The 22162-nt window shown below is 41.4% G+C and overlaps 1 protein-coding gene across 2 annotated transcripts in view; it reads left to right on the top strand.

The window, feature by feature from the left end:
• Positions 1 to 22162, top strand: part of NUP93 (nucleoporin 93) — a 126295-nt gene that overhangs the window by 6639 nt on the left and 97494 nt on the right. For both annotated transcript variants that reach the window (XM_048816334.2, XM_048816333.2), the window contains exons 2-3: positions 6463 to 6682; positions 11390 to 11507. In XM_048816334.2, coding sequence (XP_048672291.1) covers positions 6504 to 6682; positions 11390 to 11507 — 297 coding nt within the window. In that variant the 5' untranslated portion in view covers positions 6463 to 6503. The remainder of the gene's footprint in view (positions 1 to 6462; positions 6683 to 11389; positions 11508 to 22162) is intronic.

Genomic DNA, 22162 nt, shown 5'->3' with positions numbered 1-22162 from the left:
TGGGGGAGGGTACAGTTCCTTTGGTTGAAAATACCCGGTTGGCTTGCGGTTTCGGCAGACCATTTCCACTTGTTGTACTATAATTTCAAGATGCTTTACTTTAAAACACATTTGGAACTCTCTTTAGTTTCAGGCTCTGACCCTGCAATTCATGCTCTTGCAAAATTGCTTGAGGCCTGCAGAATGGGGTTTTTACATATTGATCTTTTGGATTCTCCTCCAGCTTTCAAAAATATTTTTTCCCCAGCACCTATCTGCTCAAGGAAAAACAAAAGGAAGCAGGGAAAACCATAATATGGATGTTTATATAGAAAACTGATTGTATATCAACATTTGCAAAGCATAAAACCAGGCTGGTAATCAAAAATACTAAACAAGGTTATTTTTACAACATAGACAACATGTGGCTTGCAGCATTCATGTTCTAGGTTGTTTGTATGTAGAAATAGTAATATAATAAATTCTGGTAGATGTTGAAAAATCTGGGCTTGTTTTTTTGTTTTGTTTTTTACCCTCCTTCCCGCCAACCAATTTGAAATATTTACCAGACACTTCCTATCCAGAGGCTAGCATAGAAGATAAAGGGGGTAGAGTGGGAAGCGCTGGCTGTGAGGAGAAGGTACTAGAATTCCTGCCAAAATGCTGTCCCTGGATCCAGTCCAGAAGGTCCTTTCTACCCCCTCACTTGTACTTTCAGAGCCCTGGCTGCTGCAAGGGAAAGGGGACTCTGCAACTCTGCCCCATTCTCATCCTTGTGGTTTTTTATATCTTCTTTCCCCACATGATTATCTCTAGTTCCTAACTCTGCTGTTGCTGATAGCTTTCCTAGGAACAGCAGTGTGAAATTGACCTGATTTTTGTCTCTTTCTCCACTGCTTGTATTTTGAGTAGAAGTGCTGAAACTGACCCAGACATGTCTATTTCACATTGCTGAGCTCTCTGAGCCAGCCATAGCTGGAACAGGGTCTTGTGGGAATGAGAGCAGCACTGGATTTATTCATGTTCACATCATATTTGAAAGAATATCTTTGCTAGATATTTTTTTTTAAATAGAAGCATGAACTTTAATCAGAGTTTAAGGGCTTACAGTCCTCTGTTCTCCGATGAAAGTTTCTTGCAGTTCATAGCTGTGTGGGTGACTGTTTTTAAAACTCTGAGTTTTAATGTCCAACTTAAGAGTCAGGTACCTGTGCTTTATCTGTTACATTTATCTGTTTCAGAACATTTTCCAGTAATGAAGGAATTAACATTTTTGGCCCATCTTACTTAAAGCTAATTAATTAGATGACATAAGCATTTTAGTATTTGAAAGATAACGGACACTGTTCACACATTTGAATATTTAAGCTTTAGATCTTTTTAAAGCCAGTTCAATAAAATATTCAGCGTGGCTATATTTGGAATACAATAATTACAACATTCTTCACAAGACAGTGTATCTGTCTTCTTTAGGAGACTTCGTTTTTTAATAGCAAACCATCATTGAAAATCCTCTGCGTGGAGTTAACAAACGAGTCAGTCTCTTATGGGCTCCTTTTGGCTTAAATTCAGGCAACTAATACAATCTTCAGAGTTTATTCTTGGTTTCAGAATGTTAGAGAAATGTTAAAATTTGTGTTTTATTGGACATGGAATAGTAGTTTAATGCAGCATCATCTATTGATAAGTTATTAATGTTGTTTTCCAGAAGAGCTGTGCCTGTCCTGGCTTTTAGCCCAGGGTCAATCTGGCATCACAGAAGTTAGTTTAATTTCTTCTCTCTGCATTTTCTTTCCCTGAGGTGTCAGTTGTTCTTTCCCAAGCCAGACATGAAAATCTGCCATCATTCTGCTCTTTACTGTAGTAGCAGTTCCCATCTTGAACAGCAGTATTAAGAGTCAGACTGCAGACTCTTGAATGCAGTAAATTCTGTCAGTGTAAAGACTATCTTCTTTGTGCTGCTGTTCTGTCTAACCATTTAATGTTGTTGTTTGGAAAAAAGCCATTTGCTGATCATTCTCTAGATGAGTAGTGAGTTGTCATTACCACAGATTTGTTATAACCACAGTTAGTTTAGTGTGTGTGGTTAAAATAACTCCTGTTTATTCCAGATTTACCTAAACCATTCTCTGTTTTCACAGAGTTTGTTGAAATGGTCCCATATCTGAAAATTTATGGAACAAACCCTGCCTGGTGTTGACGCTGAGTCTATGGCTAAAAGTGCAGGTTTGGGAGCTGTTTTACACTGCACTGACTCTTCATGCTTTTGATTTCAGTGCTCTCTGAGACGTTAGCTCCTGCTTATGCTGCTGGCTTTTTATCGAGGTAGTTAATGAAAAAGGGAAGTGGACCGGATCAAATCAGATCAAACTAAATTCTGTGCTATTCTTGCAGTCAGTGCCATACACGCTGCTCCCTCAGAAACTGACATTAGCAGTCTTAACTGTATGGGAGCGTGGTTATTCTGGTCACTGTCTGCCAACAGAGGCTGCTTCTGGCAGCCAAGCACAGGAGATCTCTGCTAAGGGGAAGCAGTTCACAAGTAAAAGCTGAAAAAATGTCCTATACTGCATTGCAGGGCATGAAATTGCCTTTCTTCCACTGGCTTGCTAATCTTTTCTAACAAATCCAGTACAAACTATCCAGTCTGGTTTGTTGGCAGGCATAAACCTGATTGCCACGTCTGCCCCAGCACAGTTCGGTAGCTAGCCAGCAGTGGGTGGAGAATGTTTACATGGGCCCTAATGTCTGGAGGCAGGCTATTAGTTTGTGTCGCTGTGTTTATGCAAAATAATAGTATGAAATGTTCTTGGATTTTTTTTTTTAATTAACTGCATGAGTCTGAATCACAAAACATAATACTTTTAAGCAAACGCCTATCTAGATAGTGCTGAATAGTTCTCTTAGCACTGGTAACAGTGGTGCTTAGCCACAGTGATGAAACTGGATGCCTAGTGAATGTAAAATCCATTCCATTAGAATTCTTGGATTTCTTTTTTACTACACTGTATGTCTTAAGCAGAGGATTTTTAAAATACATTTTTCAGAGCTAAAATATGTTACCTTTTACTTGTGATCTCCCTCACTCTCTTCTTATCCTCCTTGTCAGTTCATGATGATTTCACCTTAGACTGATGATGGATGGAAATCATGTGATTGCCAGGATGTACTGGATATATTCAACATCACAGAAGGTGGCTGCTTGTTTGGATGTACTTGGATGACTTGGCAAGAAGTAGCTTTTGGCCCTTCCCTCCTACCCTGTTGGAAGGCTCAGATGCTCCCTGTGTGTGTGTGTGTGTGTGTGGCTTTGATCATTCCTCCCTCCTTCACAGGTATAAACTACTTAATTGTGATCTGACTGTGCTAATCAAATATCTCTTGAACAACTGAAACTACAGTAAGAGAAATACAAATGCATCTGCTCAAGGGAGCATTTTGTAAGAAGTTCAGTCTCTTTTGGGGATGCTGAGATGTTTAAACTGTAGGCATTTTCCTTCTATAAAATAGTCCTGTTTTCACATTGGACTCATTTGCTATTTGTTGTTCAAATAAGCAAGTAAAATTACTTCTCATTATTCTCTTGCAACATATTAGTGTTAAAGGATCACAGTTAGTGCCATAGACCTTAGTTTGTCTCCTCTGATCACTGAGAAAGGAAGAAAGTGTGCTAATTTCTCTTCTGTTTAGGGACATTTTAAAATTCTGGATAAAGGAGATGATTTGGAGAGAGGGGACATTCAAAGGGGTTACACCAATGTTCAGATTTGGTTTAGGGAGGATCCCAGTTTGTGGATCAGTGCATTGAGGCTGATATGAGTGTAGGGTGTTTCTCCCCTATCTTCTCCTCTGTTTGAGTTCAGGAGTTAGCTGGATTTGTGGCTTCCATGTAAGGAGAATAATTCTTGGAAGTATGTGACCTCTATTTAGAGGACTTTTTTTTAAGATTGCAAAAAGAAAGATGGCCTCTGCAAAGGTCAATATCCATGCTTTGAGAATCGGGTCATGACCAAAGACAGATGTGGTGCCATGTTATTTTCCAGTGTCCTCTCTAAGGACAGGTTTCAGAGTAACAGCCGTGTTAGTCTGTATTCGCAAAAAGAAAAGGAGTACTTGTGGCACCTTAGAGACTAACCAGTTTATTTGAGCATAAGCTCAAATGTAGCTCACGAAAGCTCATGCTCAAATAAATTGGTTAGTCTCTAAGGTGCCACAAGTACTCCTTTTCTTTTTGTCCTCTCTAAGGACACTCCTTTGTCTCACTTGTATGTCTACGCTGCAACCCTCCCCCCCCCCCCCAAAAAAAAAAAAAACAACAAAAAAACCAACCCCTGTGTTCCTAATTCAGGTTAGCTAACCCACATTAGCAAACTTAGGTTAAAATAGTAGTGACGACATGGCAGCTCTGCTTTTAACTCAGATTAGGAGATCAAATTCAGCTCCAGCATAGGCTTACAATCAAGCTGCTAATCAAGTTAAGAACGGACCTTGTTTGTTTGTTTTTGTTTTTTTTATTTTACAGTGTAGACATACCCTTACTGAGAATAATTCAGAAATATTGGTTATTTTTGTTATTTGTTTTTGCTGTACTTGGAATGCTGCAAGTAAGGATAATGATGGGGTTGGGAGGGGGGGGGGTGGTGGTGGTGGTGGGGACTCAAGGTTCCATTATTGTTGTTTATAGGATTCTGTCAAGATATATGAAATGTCTGGATGCTGTAGACGGGGTGGGGTGGGGTGGGATGGGGTATGGATGCATTTAATTAAAAAAAAAAAGGGCAGCAAATGGGAACTAATTAGTCAGTTCCCAGAAGACGATTATGATGCTGATTCTGCATCAGAGCGACACCTTTTGTGTGTTGAACTACTTAGTCTAATGCTGAATGTTTAGCGTTGGTTCACATCAGCATTTGTGCTGGTCCAGTTTCACTTTCAATATCCTCTGCAGGTAACATGGTCATCTTTGCACCAGCACTCTGCACATTGGAAAATCTTGTTTACTGAATGCTGATCATTACAAATAGTTTTAAAATAATACATCCTTCCTGTTCTGGGTCATCAGGCCTTCATGTAAGCATGGCCAGATGTTCTCTGCTGGGAGAAACAAGTCCATTAATTAGCTTCTGCTCTTCTCCTTTTTTTTTCTTTTTCTTTTTTTTTTTTCCCCAGACTTCTAAGTTTATTGGTTGCATGGGGGGGTTAGGTGGATCTTATTTACCATTGCTAATGAGTTAGACATGTAAATCCCTTGCATTAAATGAAAAATAAATCCTATTTACAGGAGATATCTGCAGAGCTACATCAAGTTACACCTTTATTATGCCTGTCCCAACTTCATCTTGGGTTGAAAACAGCTGTTCTGATATTTAATTCTTGCCAAACACGTTAAATTTCAGGAACTCTGAGCTGCTGCAATTTTTAGAAGTCAGAGCTCTTCTCTAGAGCAATGTTTGTCTTACATTTGGCCTGGGGTACTCCCTGAACAATCTGTGAATCAGAACAATATTCTGCTGCTTCGGTCTCGGTATCTTGCCTAGCCCTGTTCAGGGTGAGGCAAGATTCCATCTTTCCAGGCTTGTGAGGAACTGAGATCAAATTTTGCAGACTTAGGTGCCTAAAAAGTTAAGAACTGAAATAAGTGGCCTGAATTTTCAGAGATGCTGTACATGTGCAGCTCCCATTAACTTGACTGTGAATTTAATGGATGTCTGAGCCTGATTTTAGGCACCCAAGTTTGTTGTTTGAAGCCTTGACTTTCATTAACATGAGTTTCCTTGCTGAAACTAGAAGAGGCCTTTCACACATCAATCCCTATAAGTCTACATTCCCAGCCCTTTTTAGAAATCTGTTCTGAATTCAGATTTATGTGATGCCTTAGTGACCCCATCAGTTACAGCCTGTTTGTTATCGACACACTTTATACTGTCCACTTCCTCCAGATGATCCATTCTACCTTCAATGTATGTATGTAATTCTTATTAACACTAATGAAAGTTTCCCATGTGCACTGAGGGAAGAGCGTATACCCTTCACGATGGAACAGCCTGTTCATATTTCTTCCATCTATGGACTTAGTGATGCATGGCTTTATATCTTTTTCTGAAAGATTAAAATAAAAAAAGAAAATATATGCAGGTTGAAACACAAGTAGTTTAAACTCAAGACCGAATTAATACCTTCACTTGGGCAGTTGTACCTTCTGTTCACTTCCACCTCCATATATTTGAATTAAATGTGGTACTCCACTAGACTTGTTTTAAGTACATAAACCTGCACTAATAGCCTCATCTCTACTAGGCAACTGCCTGTTTTAAGAGACCACTTTAAAGTATCCTCAAGATTTACAGCAGTTTGGGGTGATCTGTAGTGTGATTATTCTGTACACAACAACCAATTATTGCACCCTGAGAACAGGTGTTACTGGAATCAATGAGGGAACTTTTACTTGTTTTGTCAAGCAAGTCTCTCTCTCTCTTTCCTTAGGGGTTTCTGTGCGTGTGTCTTGTGTAGGACCGGCATTACACATGGACACTGAAGGGTTTGGAGAACTTCTCCAGCAAGCAGAACAGCTTGCAGCTGAGACAGAGGGCATCTCTGAACTTCCTCATGTAGAACGCAACCTCCAGGAGATCCAACAGGCAGGAGAGCGTCTGCGGTCTCGGACTCTGACCCGCACGTCGCAGGAGACTGCCGATGTCAAGGCGTAAGTACTTGGGTTTTTGAGACTCTGTTTAGAGCTAGGAATGCCGAAGAAACAGCCCATTAGCTTTTCAGGAGCTAACATATTTAAAGATCTTGAAATGGAGCCGTGAAGTACTTTGGGTAGAAGTTAGGGAGACTCCTGTGTTTGTAAAGATCTACACATACCTCCTGCTTACGCGGTACAAATACTGCTTTCGGTGGTGGTAATTTTGATAGGTATGATTGAGTCTCACCAATCGTCTCTTACCTTTTATGTGCATCCATTTATAACATGTCACTTGATATCCCTCAGTCCTGCCCAAATCGCTTGTGTCTCTGCCTACCAAGAATCAGGACACAAAAAAAAGACTGTCAAATAATCCTGACTTTGTAAAGACCTGCTTTATGTTAGTTTGCCTTAGGATTTCCCAGATTTAAGTCCAGACCAGGCCTTCTGCAAACGGACATGCTGCATCTTAAATTTGGCTGTCTGATAAAAGAATACAATTTGTCCCAGCATTTTTGTACGAAGTCGAAATGAGTTACTAAAACCCAACCCCACGCCATCCCGGGTGTTGGGCTACCTGTGATCGCCCAAATTTAAATATAGGGAGGGAATATGGGCTTGTGGATCAAGTGTTGGATTGGGACTCTGGAGATCTGGATTCTATTCCAGGTTCTGCAACCAACTCCCTGTGTGACTATGGGCAAGTCAGTTGATCTCTCTGAGCCTCTGTAAAATTAGGATAATGACACTGCCCTGCATCACAAGGGAGTTTTCAGGATAAACAGGTTAATGTTTTTGTGAAGTGCTTAGGTATTACAATGTAGGGCCCTGTCAGAAGACAGATAGGTTGGCTGACTGGCACCTCTGGCTTGAGATTGAAAATGAAAACTGGTCTCAGTTCCCTTACTGATAGCACAGACTTTAGCTGTGCCTTCTAATGCAGTTTGATGAGAGTGCACATGCAGTTAGCCATTTGCACTCTTCCTAACATGGAGTTTGGGGATAAACCGCTGAGTGCAGCTGGAGGAGAAATTTAACACAGTCAACTGGATGGGCAAATAATTTAATTTCTTCTGCCACTAAGGCAGTAACTCAGAAGCAGTAAAACTTAGGTGGGAGGCTGGGGGTATTGTTCACCTCAGGTTAGCTGTCGAGATCTCTGAGTGGACCCCAGATTTTTAAGTGTAAGTCAGCAACTTGTGCACTGGGAAGTAAGTAATTACTTTGAGTTTTGGCTGTCCTTAATTGCCAGCTGATAGGATTTTTCCTAGTCTCGTTAAGAGAACACTCCATTCATGTTAAGAACTCTCTGTCCTTGCATTCCATATTTCTACACTGAAGTTCTCCGGCAGAAAAGCATTCTGGAAAGTGGGTTCTTGAATTTTTATTTAGAAAGGACAAAGGGTCTCCATTACATACAACAAGAGAAAACAACTTGTAATTTGGTTCGTAGAATCATAGAATTGTAGGACTGGAAGGGACCTTGAGAGGTCATCTACTCCAGTTCTCTGCTTTCATGGCAGGGCTAGGTATTATCTAGATCAGAGGTTCTCAAACTTCATTGCACTGTGACCCCCTTCTGACCACAAAAATTACTTCATGACCCCAGGAGAGGGGACCGAAGCCTGAGCCCACCCAAGCCCCACTGCCCTAGGTGGGGGGCCAAAGCCCGAGCCCCACCACTCCAAGCAGGGGGCCAAAGCTGAAGCTCAAGGGCTTCAGCCCCAGGCAGGGGCCTGCAACCTGAGTCTTGCTGCCCAGGGCTGCAAGCCGTCAAGCTTTGGCTTCGGCCCTGGGCAGCGGGGCTCAGGCTTCGGCCCTGGGCTCCAGCAAGTCTAAGTCAGCCCTGGCGACCCCATTCAAAGGGGGTTCGGCCCCACTTTGTGGTCCCGACCCACAGTTTGAGAACCGCTGATCTAGACCATCCCTGAAAAGTGTTTGTGTAACCTACTCTTATAAATCTCCAATGATAAAGATTCCACAACCTCCCGAGGTAATTTATTCCAGTGCTTAACCACCCTGACAGGAACATTTTCCTTATGTTCAATCTAAACCTCCCTTGCTGCAATTTAAGTCCATTGCTTCTTGTCCTACCCTCAGAGGTTAAGGAGAATAATTTTTCTCCCTCCTCCTTGTAACAACCTCTTATGTACTTGAAAACTGGTATCATGTCCCCTCTGTCTTCTCTTCTCCCGACTAAACAACCCTAATATTTTTCAATCTTCTCTCATAGGTAGGGCCCTACCAATTTCAGGGCCTTAAAAAATGTGTCACGGAGTGTGAAATAAGCCCTTCCCTGTGAAATCTGATCTCCCCTGTGCTGCTGGGAGTGTCCCAGCCGTGGGCCTCTAACTGCGAGTCCCAGCTGAGCTGGGGCAGGACAGGACTTCTGTGCTGCCTTCAGAGTACAGCAGGGGGAACATCCGGAGGTGGATCTGCTCCATCATTCCCCTCCGTCCTCCAAGAGCAGCCCTGCAGGGGAAGAGCAAGTCCTGTCCTCCCCAGCCTGGCTGGGACTAGCAGCTAGGAGCTTCAGAGCCCGGCTCTGAAGGCAACACAGCAGTGAAGGTGACAATCCCGTGACTCCCCTACAACAGGTTTGTGACAACCCCCCCCAACCCTCTTTTGCGTTGGGACCCCCATAGTTACAACACCTGAAATTTCAGATTTAAAACATCTGAAACTGTGAAATTTACCAATTTTTCAAATCCTAGGGCCTTGAAATTGACCAGAATGGATCCTGAATGTGGTAGGGCTCTACTCATAGGTTGTGTTTTCTAGACCTTTAATGGTTTTTGTTGCTTTTCTGTAGACTTTCTCTAGTTTGTCCACATCTTTTTGAAATGTGGCGCCCAGAACTGGACACAATACTCCAGTTGAGGCCTAATCAGTGCAGAATAGAGCAGAAGAATTACTTCTTGTGTCTTGTTTACAACACTCCTGCTAATACATCCTGGAATATGTTTGCTTTTTTGCAACAGTGTTACACTGTTGACTCATCTTTAGCTGGTGATCCACTATGTTCCCCAGATTTCTTTCTGCAGTACTCCTTCATCGGCAGTCATTTCCCATTTTGTTCGTGTGCAGCTGATTGTTTCTTTCTAAGTGGAGTACTTTGCATTTGTCCTTATTGAATATCATCCTGTTTACTTCAGACCATTTCTCCAGTTTGTCCAGATGATTTTGAATTTTAATCCTATCCTCCAAAGCACTTGCAACTCCTCCTCCAGGCTTGACATTGTCCGCAAAGTTTATAAGTGTACTCTTTATGCCATTGTCTAAATCATTGATGAAGATATTGAACAGAACCAGAACCGATCCCTGTGAGACCCCACTCTTTATGCCCTTCCAGCTTAACTGTGAACCACTGATAACTACTCTCTGGGAACGTTTTTCCAATCAGTTATGCACCCACCTAAGCTCCATCTAGGTTGTATTTCCCCAGTTTGTTTATGAGAAGGTCATGCGAGACAGTGTCAAAAGCCTTACTAAAGTCAAGATATACCACATCTATCACTTCCCCCCCCTTTCCACAAGGCTTGTTACCCTGTCAAAGAAAGCTATTAGTTCCACCATTTTTTCTGTTATCCCTATAATATCTGATTTCACTCCCCACACCGTTCTAGTTCCTTCATTTTGTTAGCCAGACTCCTTGCATTGGTATACGAACATCTGTTTGGCTTTGCCCAGTTTCCTCGCCTGATTAGGTACAGTCATTCTATTGCCAGTATCACCTACCTGACTGTTAGCTTCATTGGTACTGGCACTATTATTTCCTCTTAATGCCCATTCTCCTACCCTTTCTCCATTGCTGTACTCTCTCTTCCTTGATTATCCTCCCGGTCAATATTAGAATCAGGCATGGAGATTACTCGTTTCCCCCAAGTTCCTGGTTTAAAGCTCTTTGTCTGCATCCCTTTCTCTTTCACACATTCCACATCCTTCCTGTCCTCCCCAATGTATGAATCCATTGTTCATGTTATTTTAGAGGCAAATTGCCTAGGCAGCCCTAGAATGAAGGGGTGGATCAGGTTCTGGTTTGCTGGGGTGGTTGATTCTCTTTGCCCTTCGCTTCCTACTAAGGAGGAGGCATGCAGTATAGGGTAAAGGATTTTGGAAAGATGTGGGAGGGCGAAGAGGAAAAGAGATGATCAGGGCAGACAGAATTACTGATAAGTAATTATTTTCCACTCAGAGGCTTGATAGAAGAAAATGCTGGAACTTTGAGTTTTTGGTAAGTGACCAATGTATTAATCTGCGGCACCACCATTTAAAATCAAACTGTATTCTGTTCTGGAAATGGCACTAAGTTACCAAGGTGCGTTAGAATTTTTACGAATGGAAAGATTTGACAGCTGTCCGCTTCTGCATTGGGCAATGAGAACAGCATTGGTTTAAAAAGGGAGATCCTATTTTCTCTTCACATCTTTTCAGGGCTGATAATACTAGATGTTATAGCTTTACACATATGTTTGTTCAGGGTTTGATGTAAAAAGAGAGAACCTTCTTTCTCTGTACATCCACTGATCTAAATATTTGAAATATCCCTGGCTGGGATGATTTAGTTGGGGATTGGTCCTGCTTTGAGCAGGGGGTTGGACTAGATGACCTCCTGAGGTCCCTTCCAATCCTGATATTCTATGAAATGCAGATGTTTTTTCCAGAGATATTAAAAGTAGCCTTATCTGTTTAATATCAGATTTCTCCTTCTCCCCCATATAGATCCGTTCTTCTTGGGTCCAGAGGACTTGACATATCCCATATCTCTCAGCGGCTGGAGAGTCTTAGTGCAGTCACTACATTTGAGCCTCTTGAGCCTGTGAAGGACACTGACATACAGGTAAGAGCAGTCTGTGACCTCCAGGTTACTTACACTCTCCTGACAAATAACTGGTATTTGTGGGTTTTTTTTAGTCCAAGCTCTTCTAAGATGGGCAGTTGCAGAAGCATTTTTGCCTTGTGTTTTGCTTCCTGGCAAGGTGAAGCACAAAGCAGAGAATTCCATGCAGTCAAAAACCTAGCCTGAAAGATTTGGGGGTTAGGTTTTGGATGAGGTGGTAGGTCTGTGTGTTGCAAACCTGGATTGTAGCAGGCTATCCCTCCCTTCTAGCTTTTAGACCTTTCTTGTGTTTGGGTGGATGAACTCATGTTGATTCACTCAATAATTTTAAGTGACTGGTTTTGGGGGCAGCTCTTTTTCTCAGTCAAGCCAGCTTGATTCAAGCAATATGGGGAGCGAGCAGCCTTCTTCCTTATAAATTTATGCTCTGTATTGTGGATCTTGTAATTGTGAGACCTTGTCCTATTGATAAGCTTACATGCCATGTTTCCTACTTTTGATCACAGTTTGGTGTAGTTTATTGATGTATCTGTTTTTGCTGTAAATCACCTTTACAGCATAGAGCTAGTCACCAGCATCTTACTAGTAACTAGTTCAATAGTTTTAAATGTGACTTGTTTTGTCATGGTCTTCTTTTCACCTTGTATGAGTTGCCTGCGTTATTAGACTAATAGTACTGCTGTTTCCAGCACTGAGAAGAGAGCTGCTGGATTAATGACTCAGTTAAGAGCTTGTTAGCTGTGGATCTGTAAGTTTTGAGAAGATTTGAATGGAGCTCGGCTTACTTATTGTTTAATGATTTAGAGGGTTATCCTCATCTTCTACTGGTGTACAGATAATTAAGGATATCCAGAAGGGTTCTTAGCCCTCATGGTTCAGGATATTGGCCAATCTCTACTGGAGCTGTAGGGTGCTGACCTGTCTTCCCAGCCCACGAAATGCTAAAGCTACCCCCACAAGTCTGTCGAGGCTTTCAGGGCACAGTTTTCTTTTTCAAATGCAGTAGAATTATCTGGCTGTCTGTATTAACTGAACAAGGTGGTCGGGCTCAGGCTGGCAGCTAAAGCCCTGCCCTTTCTCCTGATTATCCAGATTTCTGATGATCCGATCTGGCTCCGGTCCCAATTAGATCGACTAGTCGGGGTGCTGCTGTATAAAGCTTGTGACGTATCAAAAGGTTATCCCTCTGACCAAAGCAGGCTACAGGGTCCCAGAAGCTATTCCTTTTGTGTGTTTCTCTCCCTCTCCAGGACCAGCCACACAGGATTTAGGTTGCTTCCCACAGCTCTCCTTAGCTGATCTCTTTCAGCCTCTTATATGAATCACCTGACCCCCTTCTCAGCTGGATCTGAATATTGTAGAGGACTGGCTGGCCCCAGGCCCTTATAAGGGCAGACCACCCTGTTTTACAGGGGGTTAGAAGGAAACTTTTCCTGGGGACAGGTTAGCTCATCTGCCTACTGCAGGGGTTCTTGCACATTATTTGAAGTAGCTGGTATTGGCCATTGTCCGAGGCAGGGTACTGGGCTAGATGGACCACTGGTCAGATCCAGTCTGGTGATTCATATGTCCTCAAATTAGCGTCTGCAAAGCAGTATTTGTGTGTGTGAACAGCTCTAGACAAATTTCTATGTAATCTGATTCCTTGTTGATATGGTACTTTGTTCCTCTTCACTCTCTAGCTGTTCCTACTGTTCCCCCCCCCCCCCCCCCCCCCCCGAAGATTTTGCCACTCCTTCTCAGCAAAGATTAGCAGGGTCAGGAGATCTATTGCATGATCATAGAGTGATAGCTTTTACTGCTGCTGGTACTATTCACTTTCTTTCTTTTATTTAAATTTTATTTTATTCCTTTGTTCCAGTTTCTGATCTCTCTTATTAGGATTTATTAAACTTACTAGATGTCTTTCTTGACCCCAGTCCATCTAGCTTTTTGCAAGAGGTCTTCTTCCTTTTTACATTTAGATTTACTGTAACTATTTATTCTTTTCTGATTTTGGGTGTCTGTCCTTTCTTGTTTAAGAGTACAATACACAGTCTTGCTGTAGATTCTCAACCCCCTAGAAATAGCACTAAAATTACTTTTTTGTTTCCAAGCTGTTTGGGTACATGGGCCAAATGTTGCCATTTATTTTTCATCCTCTTATATATTATGCATGTCAATCTTGATTTTTCTTTTGATTTTACCAAAACAACTTTAAAGTTTTCAACAGTCTGATTTCTACCAAATCTCAAGGTCTCATCAATAGGAGGGTTATTTGATACTATTAATCAAATGCTCCTTCTATTTTTAATTATTATTTTTTTGGTGTCTGAGGCCTAACACCCAAGCTTTGAGTCTTAAATCTTTCTTCACAGATGATTGTGAATTTAAGGGGGAGGGATAGCTCAGTGGTTTGAGCATTGGCCTGCTAAACCCAGGGTTTTGAATTCAATCCTTGCGGAGGGCATTTAGGGATCTGGGGCAAAAATTGGGGCTTGGTCCTGCTTTGAGCAGGGGGTTGGACTAGAGGACCTCCTCAGGTCCCTTTCAACCCTGATATTCTATGATTCTATGACTGCCAGCAAAAATATATAAATTAAATAAAACTGTGATCTAAAACAGGAAGTATGACGATATTCCTGGTTTTATGTGATTTTACAGGCACAAGGGAGCTTCAGGGCTCTGCCTTTGGTCCCCTTATTGTTCAACTTCAATTTAATACAGGCACAAGGGTTTTCAGTATTTTGTGCAGGTTTGCAGGACATCATTCTCTGCTTTGTCTGAGGACATTTGCAGTCACATCTCAAGTTGTCTGGCTGATGTTGATAACTGTCTGTGTCTGAAAATACCTACTCAGAATATGGACAAGGCTTTGCTTGTCTGTAGGTCCCGGTAAACAGATGTCTGCAAGAGCATCTGGTTCTCTGAGAGAAATTTTTATCAAGGTTTTACTCATGGCAAGAGATCTTGGGTCTTGTATGCCTCTGGTTATCCTTTGCCTGTCATGTTGGTCCTGTTTAATCATGTAGGTTTTACTTGCTTGTTTATTTTAGAAAAAAGCTCCTGGTACCAAAGCTTTAGTGATATTTTAGCCTGATGGTCGTGATAGTCTTTTTGCTGGTTTATTGGCTGCTTCTCTAGAAGCCTAGTAGTCATTTAAAATAATTTTGCTCCTTTAGGGTCACATTACGCCACCTTTACTTGAGTAGTATTCTGTTCTGTGAGTTGTCCCATTTTGCTCAGTGAGTGGAGTAATATGCGAGTCAAGGAAGCAAGGGCAACAGTATCTGACTCGCGATTTGTCATTGCTCTAATTACTCCATTATTTTACAGTTACGCTGGTTACTCTGGAAACGGCTAAATAAATAGGTTTTAATGTTGGGGGAGAAACTGTTTTTCTTGTACAGCATTGAGCGTGTGGCTAGCACTCAGTGACCACTATTCATAGTGTTTGTTAACAATAATGTCTACTCCAAATAATTTGTACGACTTCAGTTCGGATTTATCTTTACCGACTTCCTTTGACCTAAGGCCACATCTACACTGGAGCTGGAGGTGTAAATTCCAGCTCAGGAAAGCGCATACACAGGAGCTTTGATTGAGCTATAATGCTAAAAATAGGTGTGGCTCAAGTATGTACCTAGGATCTCAGACAGGATTGTGTTGAGGCAGGTCTCCCATGCCATCGTGTCTATGCTGGTGTTCAATCAAACCTAGCCTGTCTACGTCTACCTGGACTGGAAGTTACGTCTCCAGCTATAGTGTAGACGTACCCTAATTGTCCTTCCTTGGTTCCTTTTTGTTTGCATTCTCTAGGCACTGAGGCCTTTGTCTACGCTACCTAGGCTCTTCCAATGCAGCTATACTGGTATAGCTATACTGCAGAGCCCTCTAGTGTGGATGCAGTGTATGTCCAGAGGAGGAGGACATGTTCTTCCAGCACAGTAACATTACCTTCCCCATCGATGTTAGCTCTGCCAACAGAAGCCCTCTTTCCTCAGCATAGCTGGGTTTTTTTCTGGCATAAGCATGTCGGTTAGGGGTGTAGTTTCTTCACACCCCTCACTGACTTGGCTATGCCAACAAAACTTCATAGTGTAGACCCTGCCTGAGCTTTTGCACTCTTCACCATAGTTAGAGCAAGCGTTTGCCAGGAGCTTACAATTCTAGCCACTGTTGCTTCAGGGGCAGCAAAACGTCACTGGAACGGTGCATTGGTACAGCTGTCTGCCGATGCACCTCGCATTGCAGGAGTGGGGGTGATCTTTGGGGAGGGAAATATAGGATCTACACCAGATCTGGTCTCTAGCCTTTCTTCATTGTTGCTGCTTGGGCTAGGGTTTTAAAAAAACATTTTTAAAAAATTATCTGTTTTATGAATTTTAGGCCAGTGCTAGATTTAAACCCAGTCAAAGCTTCCTGCACAAGAAAATACTAGATATTGTCCTTTGACTTCCTGCCAGGCACTCTTACATCTTTTCCATGCATAGCACTCTAGAGAAAATTTTCAGGGCCCTATAAGAGAAAAATAATCTTTGTCTCCTGCCAGGTTATTTAAGCCTCTCAGGTTTTTAAGCTCTTTTGCCTAAATTATTTTCTTCCTGTTGTCTTGAATTCTGTAAGTGGGCAGCATGGAGAGATTAGTCTAGCAGACTTCTCTAATGAGGGCAGTCAGCATTGCAGAGAGAGCATTCTGTCAAATTTCTGTTTCCTGTAGACAGGACGGAACACAAAAGGGAAAGACAACAGAAGGAGAGTCTTGGGGGACACAGGCCTATAAACCTAATGTCTTGAGTGGCTCAAAGTGTGAGAACCCAGGATTTCAACTTATTGGCAACCTCGCCCTATTTAGTTAATTAGCAGAGTGTCTTTCTATGCTGAACCCATTTTATACTGTACTCTTTAGTGCTGACTACAGAGAGGTGCACCAAATTGGGTCTCAATCAATTACCTGAATTATTTATCAGTCATAAAACCTGGATGACTTGTTCATAAAAGGGGTTAGTCCGGGAAAGTCTCCCACTAGAGTAGTTGGCTGGAAAACTTCTGATAAAGATTCTAGATTCCTGGCACATAGGGGAAAGAATTTTTTTCCACATATTTTAGGAATAACCGTGTTAAATTTTATAGAGGCAAGATAGTTTGCACATTCAGTCACAGCTAACAACATACAAGCTAAGATCCTGATCTTACAACTGCCTGTATGAGTGTCACTTAAGTCAATGTGCAAGTGAAGTAGCATCCATGCTTGGAGCCAGCTGCAGAAATGGGTCTTAATTTGTATCTCCTAAATGACTATAAACATTGTGACAGATAAAAGCAAGGGGCTTTGTGTCTTTTGTATTGTAATATGTGGTGCAATATGCATAGGCTTAGCAGAATTCAATTTTGATTTTTTTATCATTTCACCGGCTAGTATTGATATTTATTTTTAAGCATTTGTTTATCAATTTAAATTTTCACAGTTGCACAATGCATTTAAGCATTCCGCCCCCGCTCACAGCCCCTCCCCCCTGTTTTTATCAGTATAAATTTTCACAGTTGCGGGAAATGATATATGCGGGGGTGAGGAGGGAGTCAGATGACAATTCTTTAATGCCAGCAGACATTGCGATTCAAAAAGTCAAAGCTTTATAACCATTAAAACACAAATGGTCAACATCTCATGTCAAATTAGACAACATAAATAATCTTAAATCAAACTGTTAAGTTCTTAAGCAGCATTTTTTTAAGCTTTGCTTATCTGTAAACTTCATTAATTGTCAATGGAAATATTTTTTTTGTCAGTTTGTGTGTGTATGATGAAATTGACGTTTACTGACATTAACCTATAAAAATCGAATCCTTCCACGCCTAAATATGCAGTATCATACCCTGGTATGAAATCACTACAACTTCTAGACCAGTGGTTTAAAAAATCTTCTGGTTTGACCCACAAGTCTGCTTGTTTTCATATGTGTGAGCATAAGAGCTGTGATATAACTATTGGAAATGTGCAACTCCCACGTTTAGGGCCTGATCCAACTCCCAGTGAAGTCCATGAAAAGACTCCTGTGGACGTTGAATTCGGGCCTCTATGAACAACCCTGTTCTAACTGCTTCGAAAATGTTGGGTGAAATCCTAGCGCCATGAAAGTCAGTGGGAGTTTTGCCTTTGCCTTTACTGAAGCCAGGATAAAATGATCTGAGGACCTGCATTCCTGCATTCCTTATTCAGGCAAAACTCCCAATGAAAGTTACTTGTTTTATTTATTGTTTCTTACGCATATGTACCCAGAGTATTGACTGGGATGCATCTTTAAAAATCCAAATACATCAAGTCAATGGGAGTTTTGCCTGAATGAAGATGGCAGGATTAGGCCTGAAATTTGTCCGAATAGCAACTGCGTATGACCAACATTAAATATCTTGGATATTTTGTGGGGTTCCCCCCCCCACACGGTAGGTTTCTGACCCATTAACAACTGTGACATTTAAAACCCCCCCAGTCATTTTGAGGTAGCATGGTCTCCCAAAACACTTGAACCAGGAAAGTAAAATATGCTGCTTGTGGCTTCAGTGGCTGAAGTCTTGAGACCATTCAGGCAGTGAGTGGTGGTGTTTTTTTTTTTTTTTTTTGGTATGATGATGAACATTTTGTACTTCTATAGAGTAACTAAAATCAAGCTTTATAAATGGAAACACTGCCACCGCCTTAAAGGGGCAACCTCAAGTACTGTTTACCCTCCATTGTTTGCATCACCTTAGCCTGAAAATGCATTTTTCCTCCTACAGATTTTGTCCTTCCCCATTTGCCAAACATTGATTCCCCCCCCCACCTCCTTCAATTCTAATGGAGCTTGAAATTAACGTAGCTTTATTTTTGTGTAGTTTCCTTGTTCGTTCCAATGCATGTTGCTTGCACAGCTGTGGGGACCTTTTAACTATTGCAGAGCCAGTGTAGGGAACATCAGGGCAAACTCCCACGCTTTGGTTATGTAGGGTCAGTTGGTTGATTTCTCCCTGATCCCCATTATTTTCAGGAGAAATAGGTTACAAAAAGTGTAATGATGGCTGCTGAATTTTTAAAATGTTGCAGAAATGACAGACTTTGAAAATGATGTTCCTCGATGGTAGTCTTTATTCACTTATGATCAATGCATGAAGTTTACCACAAGGGCCAAACCCTACTTGCTTAAATAGTCCCATTGATTTCAAGCAGGATTGCATATGGACAAATAAAGGAGAAGATAAACAGCCAGATAATAAAATGTGGCCAAAGGCAGTTTAACACGATAAAGGGAAAGGTGGAGAAGTGGAATTAATTTCTGACATGCAGCAGTCGGTTTTTGGAGTACAATCTGGAAGCATATTCAGAGTGAGGTGATCGGGGCACCCTTTGAAATATAAATAACATAAAAGAAGGGAGAAATCTGTTCCACCTCAGAGTAGGGAGTTTCCCTGGTGTATCTTAGAAAAATGAATTTAAATAAACATCTTTGTGGATACACACACATCCCATGGCCAGCTGCAGAATGGAAATATCTCAGTGAGTACAACAAGAATCCAATAGTTATCTGTGAGTGGCTTAGCTTCATGGCTTGCAGTCTTCACCAGGCGGTTGGGGGATAGTTAGCTAGCTCTGTTGATATCCTGCCAGTACTTGGTCTTGCAGTTTGTATCTTTGAATCACCAAATTGCTGTTTGTCAAGTGTTTATTTGGTCAAGTCTTCCAAAGACCTTTGGCAATAGAAAATAGTTGGCCTGCAATAGACAGTACTGAAGAGTGCAGGGGATGCTCATCCATTGTCCTGCGAAGGATAAATAATCGGCTGCTCCTCGCTTCCTTTGGCTGTGATGGGCGTGCTGAATAGCTCCATGTAGCAGGAAACAGAGTAAATTGTTAATACAATTTTCCCACTTGATACTTTGCCCACTCCATAGTTTACACACAACCAACGGTTTCTCCCACTTCGTATTTGTGATTTAATAACACAGGACTGTAGTGAGGTCTTAAATTACTAAGACTTTATTACTTTTACAAAATAGACTACAGTACGTTTAGTAGTAGTCTGTAATATGAAGCATTATCAGTAGTTTAAACTACACTCATCACATTAATTAGCAAAGTGCATTTTATTTCTGTTCTTTTGATGTTTTACATGCTAATTCACAAAACAGAATAATTCGCAGTTGGTGTCCCAGTTCCGCAAGTGAAGTAATGTGTTTCTAGAGCATGGCTTCTCAACCTGGGGATTTGAAACACATCCAGGAAAGTCATGGCCATCCTTTTTATTTTATTTTATGGCTAGATTGGAAGTCCCAAAGCTACAGAAGAGATGTTCTGAAACTTTATCTATGCTAATATGATGTCACAGTATGGGTAAAAAGTAGAGAACCATTGTTGTAGTGTATATATTTATCCGATGTATTTAAATTCTACTGCCTACTAGTGTATTTTTATTGCTCCTGCATGCTCAACCCAGATGGTTTCTGTTTGTCTCAGACAGATCGTACGGTAGGCTTAAAAAACATTTTAAAATCGGGGTTGAATATTGGGTCTTAACACTTCGTTTTGCCCCTCTTTTACTTTGGCTGAGGGGAGTGCACAACTGTAATGCTCCTGATGAAGATTTTGCTTATCGCTGCCCGTGTTGCAGCACTCTTCATCTGAAGATCAAACACCTCTAGGAGGTAGGTGAGGGAAATAGAGAGATCACTTCTCCCATTGTTGAAATGCAGCCACCTCTAGAGTATTGTGTGTGGAAGCTGTTTAACTCCTCACAGCAACACTAAGCAAGCTTTTAAAATACCACATGCAGAGGGAGTCTAGACTGGCAGAATACAATTATCTGAGTTAGAATGACCCAGGTGACAGACTTCTCCTCTTGCAAAAAGTGCTTGGGGATCATTAGCGATTCCCAAGACTTTGGCATAACATCTTACCAGAAATACAGCACTTCTAGCAGCTTAGTTCCTGCTAATACTGTGCTGGAGCATTAATTCAGGACTGACTGGGCCCTGAGCAATTCTTGTTTGCAAAGTATTGTACTAACTACTGACCTGTCTAACATCAGCTTAATGTGCAAATAAACTATTAGAATCTATGCTTGTGCAGTGCAGGAAAAAGCGTAGCTGCCCTATTTCATCTATAAGATTATTGAACTTCAACATCTGTAAGAAGACGCAGTATTTTAGACAGGTTCCTGCAATCTGGCAACTTTAGCTTCTTCCATGTATAGCCTGTAACAGCAATTACTCTGGTTCAAGGCACCTATTGATTTTTAGGCTCAGAGTGTAGTTTTGTGAAACATTAATCAGTTTGTTTTGTAAAACATTGATGTTTCCATGAATTTTGAAAAGAAAACGTTGAAGAAAATGACTTTATCAGGATGGATTTTAGGGTTCCCCAGCAGCTGTTTGCAGATAGGATGCAGCAGCTTTTTGCTAGTGAGCAGGAACTTGACAGGGGAAACGGAGTATAAACAAAAGTGAAACTGACTGCTCTCTTTGCCTTGTCTGAGCTTAGAGAAATGGAAAAGGTGGAGAACATTAATGACAAAAAAGAATTAGATTTCTAAAATATCATCTAAACTCTTGTTAATAACAAAGGGAATACATCTTGTTTTCAGAAATATATAATTTTTAACCCGATAGCGTCCCTAAAAGCACAAATACCACTTTCTTTCATAGAAACAAAAATGGTAAATAAACATGGATGCTTTGGGCTCTGATTCAGGAGCTAAACTTGGTTCATGGTCATGCATAAGTACAGTACTGCTGCTTCTCTTAGGTGGTAGCAGCTTCTCAGCCCCAGTGCATTGTAATGACCAAAGTATAGCAATGGATTAATAGATTTTACGGAGACACAGTCTCAAGATTGTTGGTTCTAAACTTGAACATTTACCTTCAGTCCTTACTCTTCAAATGGAAGAACTAAACGAAACTTTAGGGAAATTTTCCACACACCATGAAAAGCTTACGCTGACTTTCAATAAACTTTCCTGAGGTGAGCCTGTGAAATTTCATGGTGAGCGGGGGAAGGGAGTGGTTTGAACATATGGCTTACATTTATAATGAGAAGCCAGCTTCCATCTTAACTATGTTGTTTTAGTTCAAATCTTGTTGGTTTGCAGTAGTGCCTAGAGGTCCCAACTAAGGTCAGGCCCCATTGTGCTAGGTGCTGTATCAATACAAGAGTCAGTCCTTAACCTGAAGAGTTTGTAAACTGAATAGACCAGGCGACAGGAAGTATTAAGTCCATTTTAGAGTTGAGGAACTGAGGCACAGAGAGATTTAGGTCTGGATTTTTAAAGGTATATAGTCATTGCTGTGCTCAGCGTTTCAACTCCTAAATCTCATTTTCAAAAGGGATTTTGGCACCAAAGAGCCAAAATCCCATTGACAGTCACTTTTGAAAATGGGACGTAACCATGTACATCACTCAGACTTGGCAGGGCTGAGTTAAGCAATGCCCAGATACTCTTAGAAATCTGGGTATAAGTCACTTGCATGGTGAGTCTGTTGCCAAGATGGAAATTGAACTCAAATCTCTTGTGCTCTAACCACAAGTACATGCTTCAGCTCCAGCTTTCCCCTGGTATAGAGTGATTGTGTGGTTTAAGTGTGAGGCTGGGTATGAAGAACTTTTGAGTTGTGCTCTCCACTCAGCCACTGATTCTTTCATGGAAAAT

This window comes from Caretta caretta, chromosome 12, assembly GCF_965140235.1.
Source record: "Caretta caretta isolate rCarCar2 chromosome 12, rCarCar1.hap1, whole genome shotgun sequence".
Lineage (NCBI taxonomy): Eukaryota > Metazoa > Chordata > Testudines > Cheloniidae > Caretta > Caretta caretta.
The sequence above is the reverse complement of the archived record's forward strand: the minus strand, read 5'-3'. Positions and strand labels throughout refer to the sequence as shown.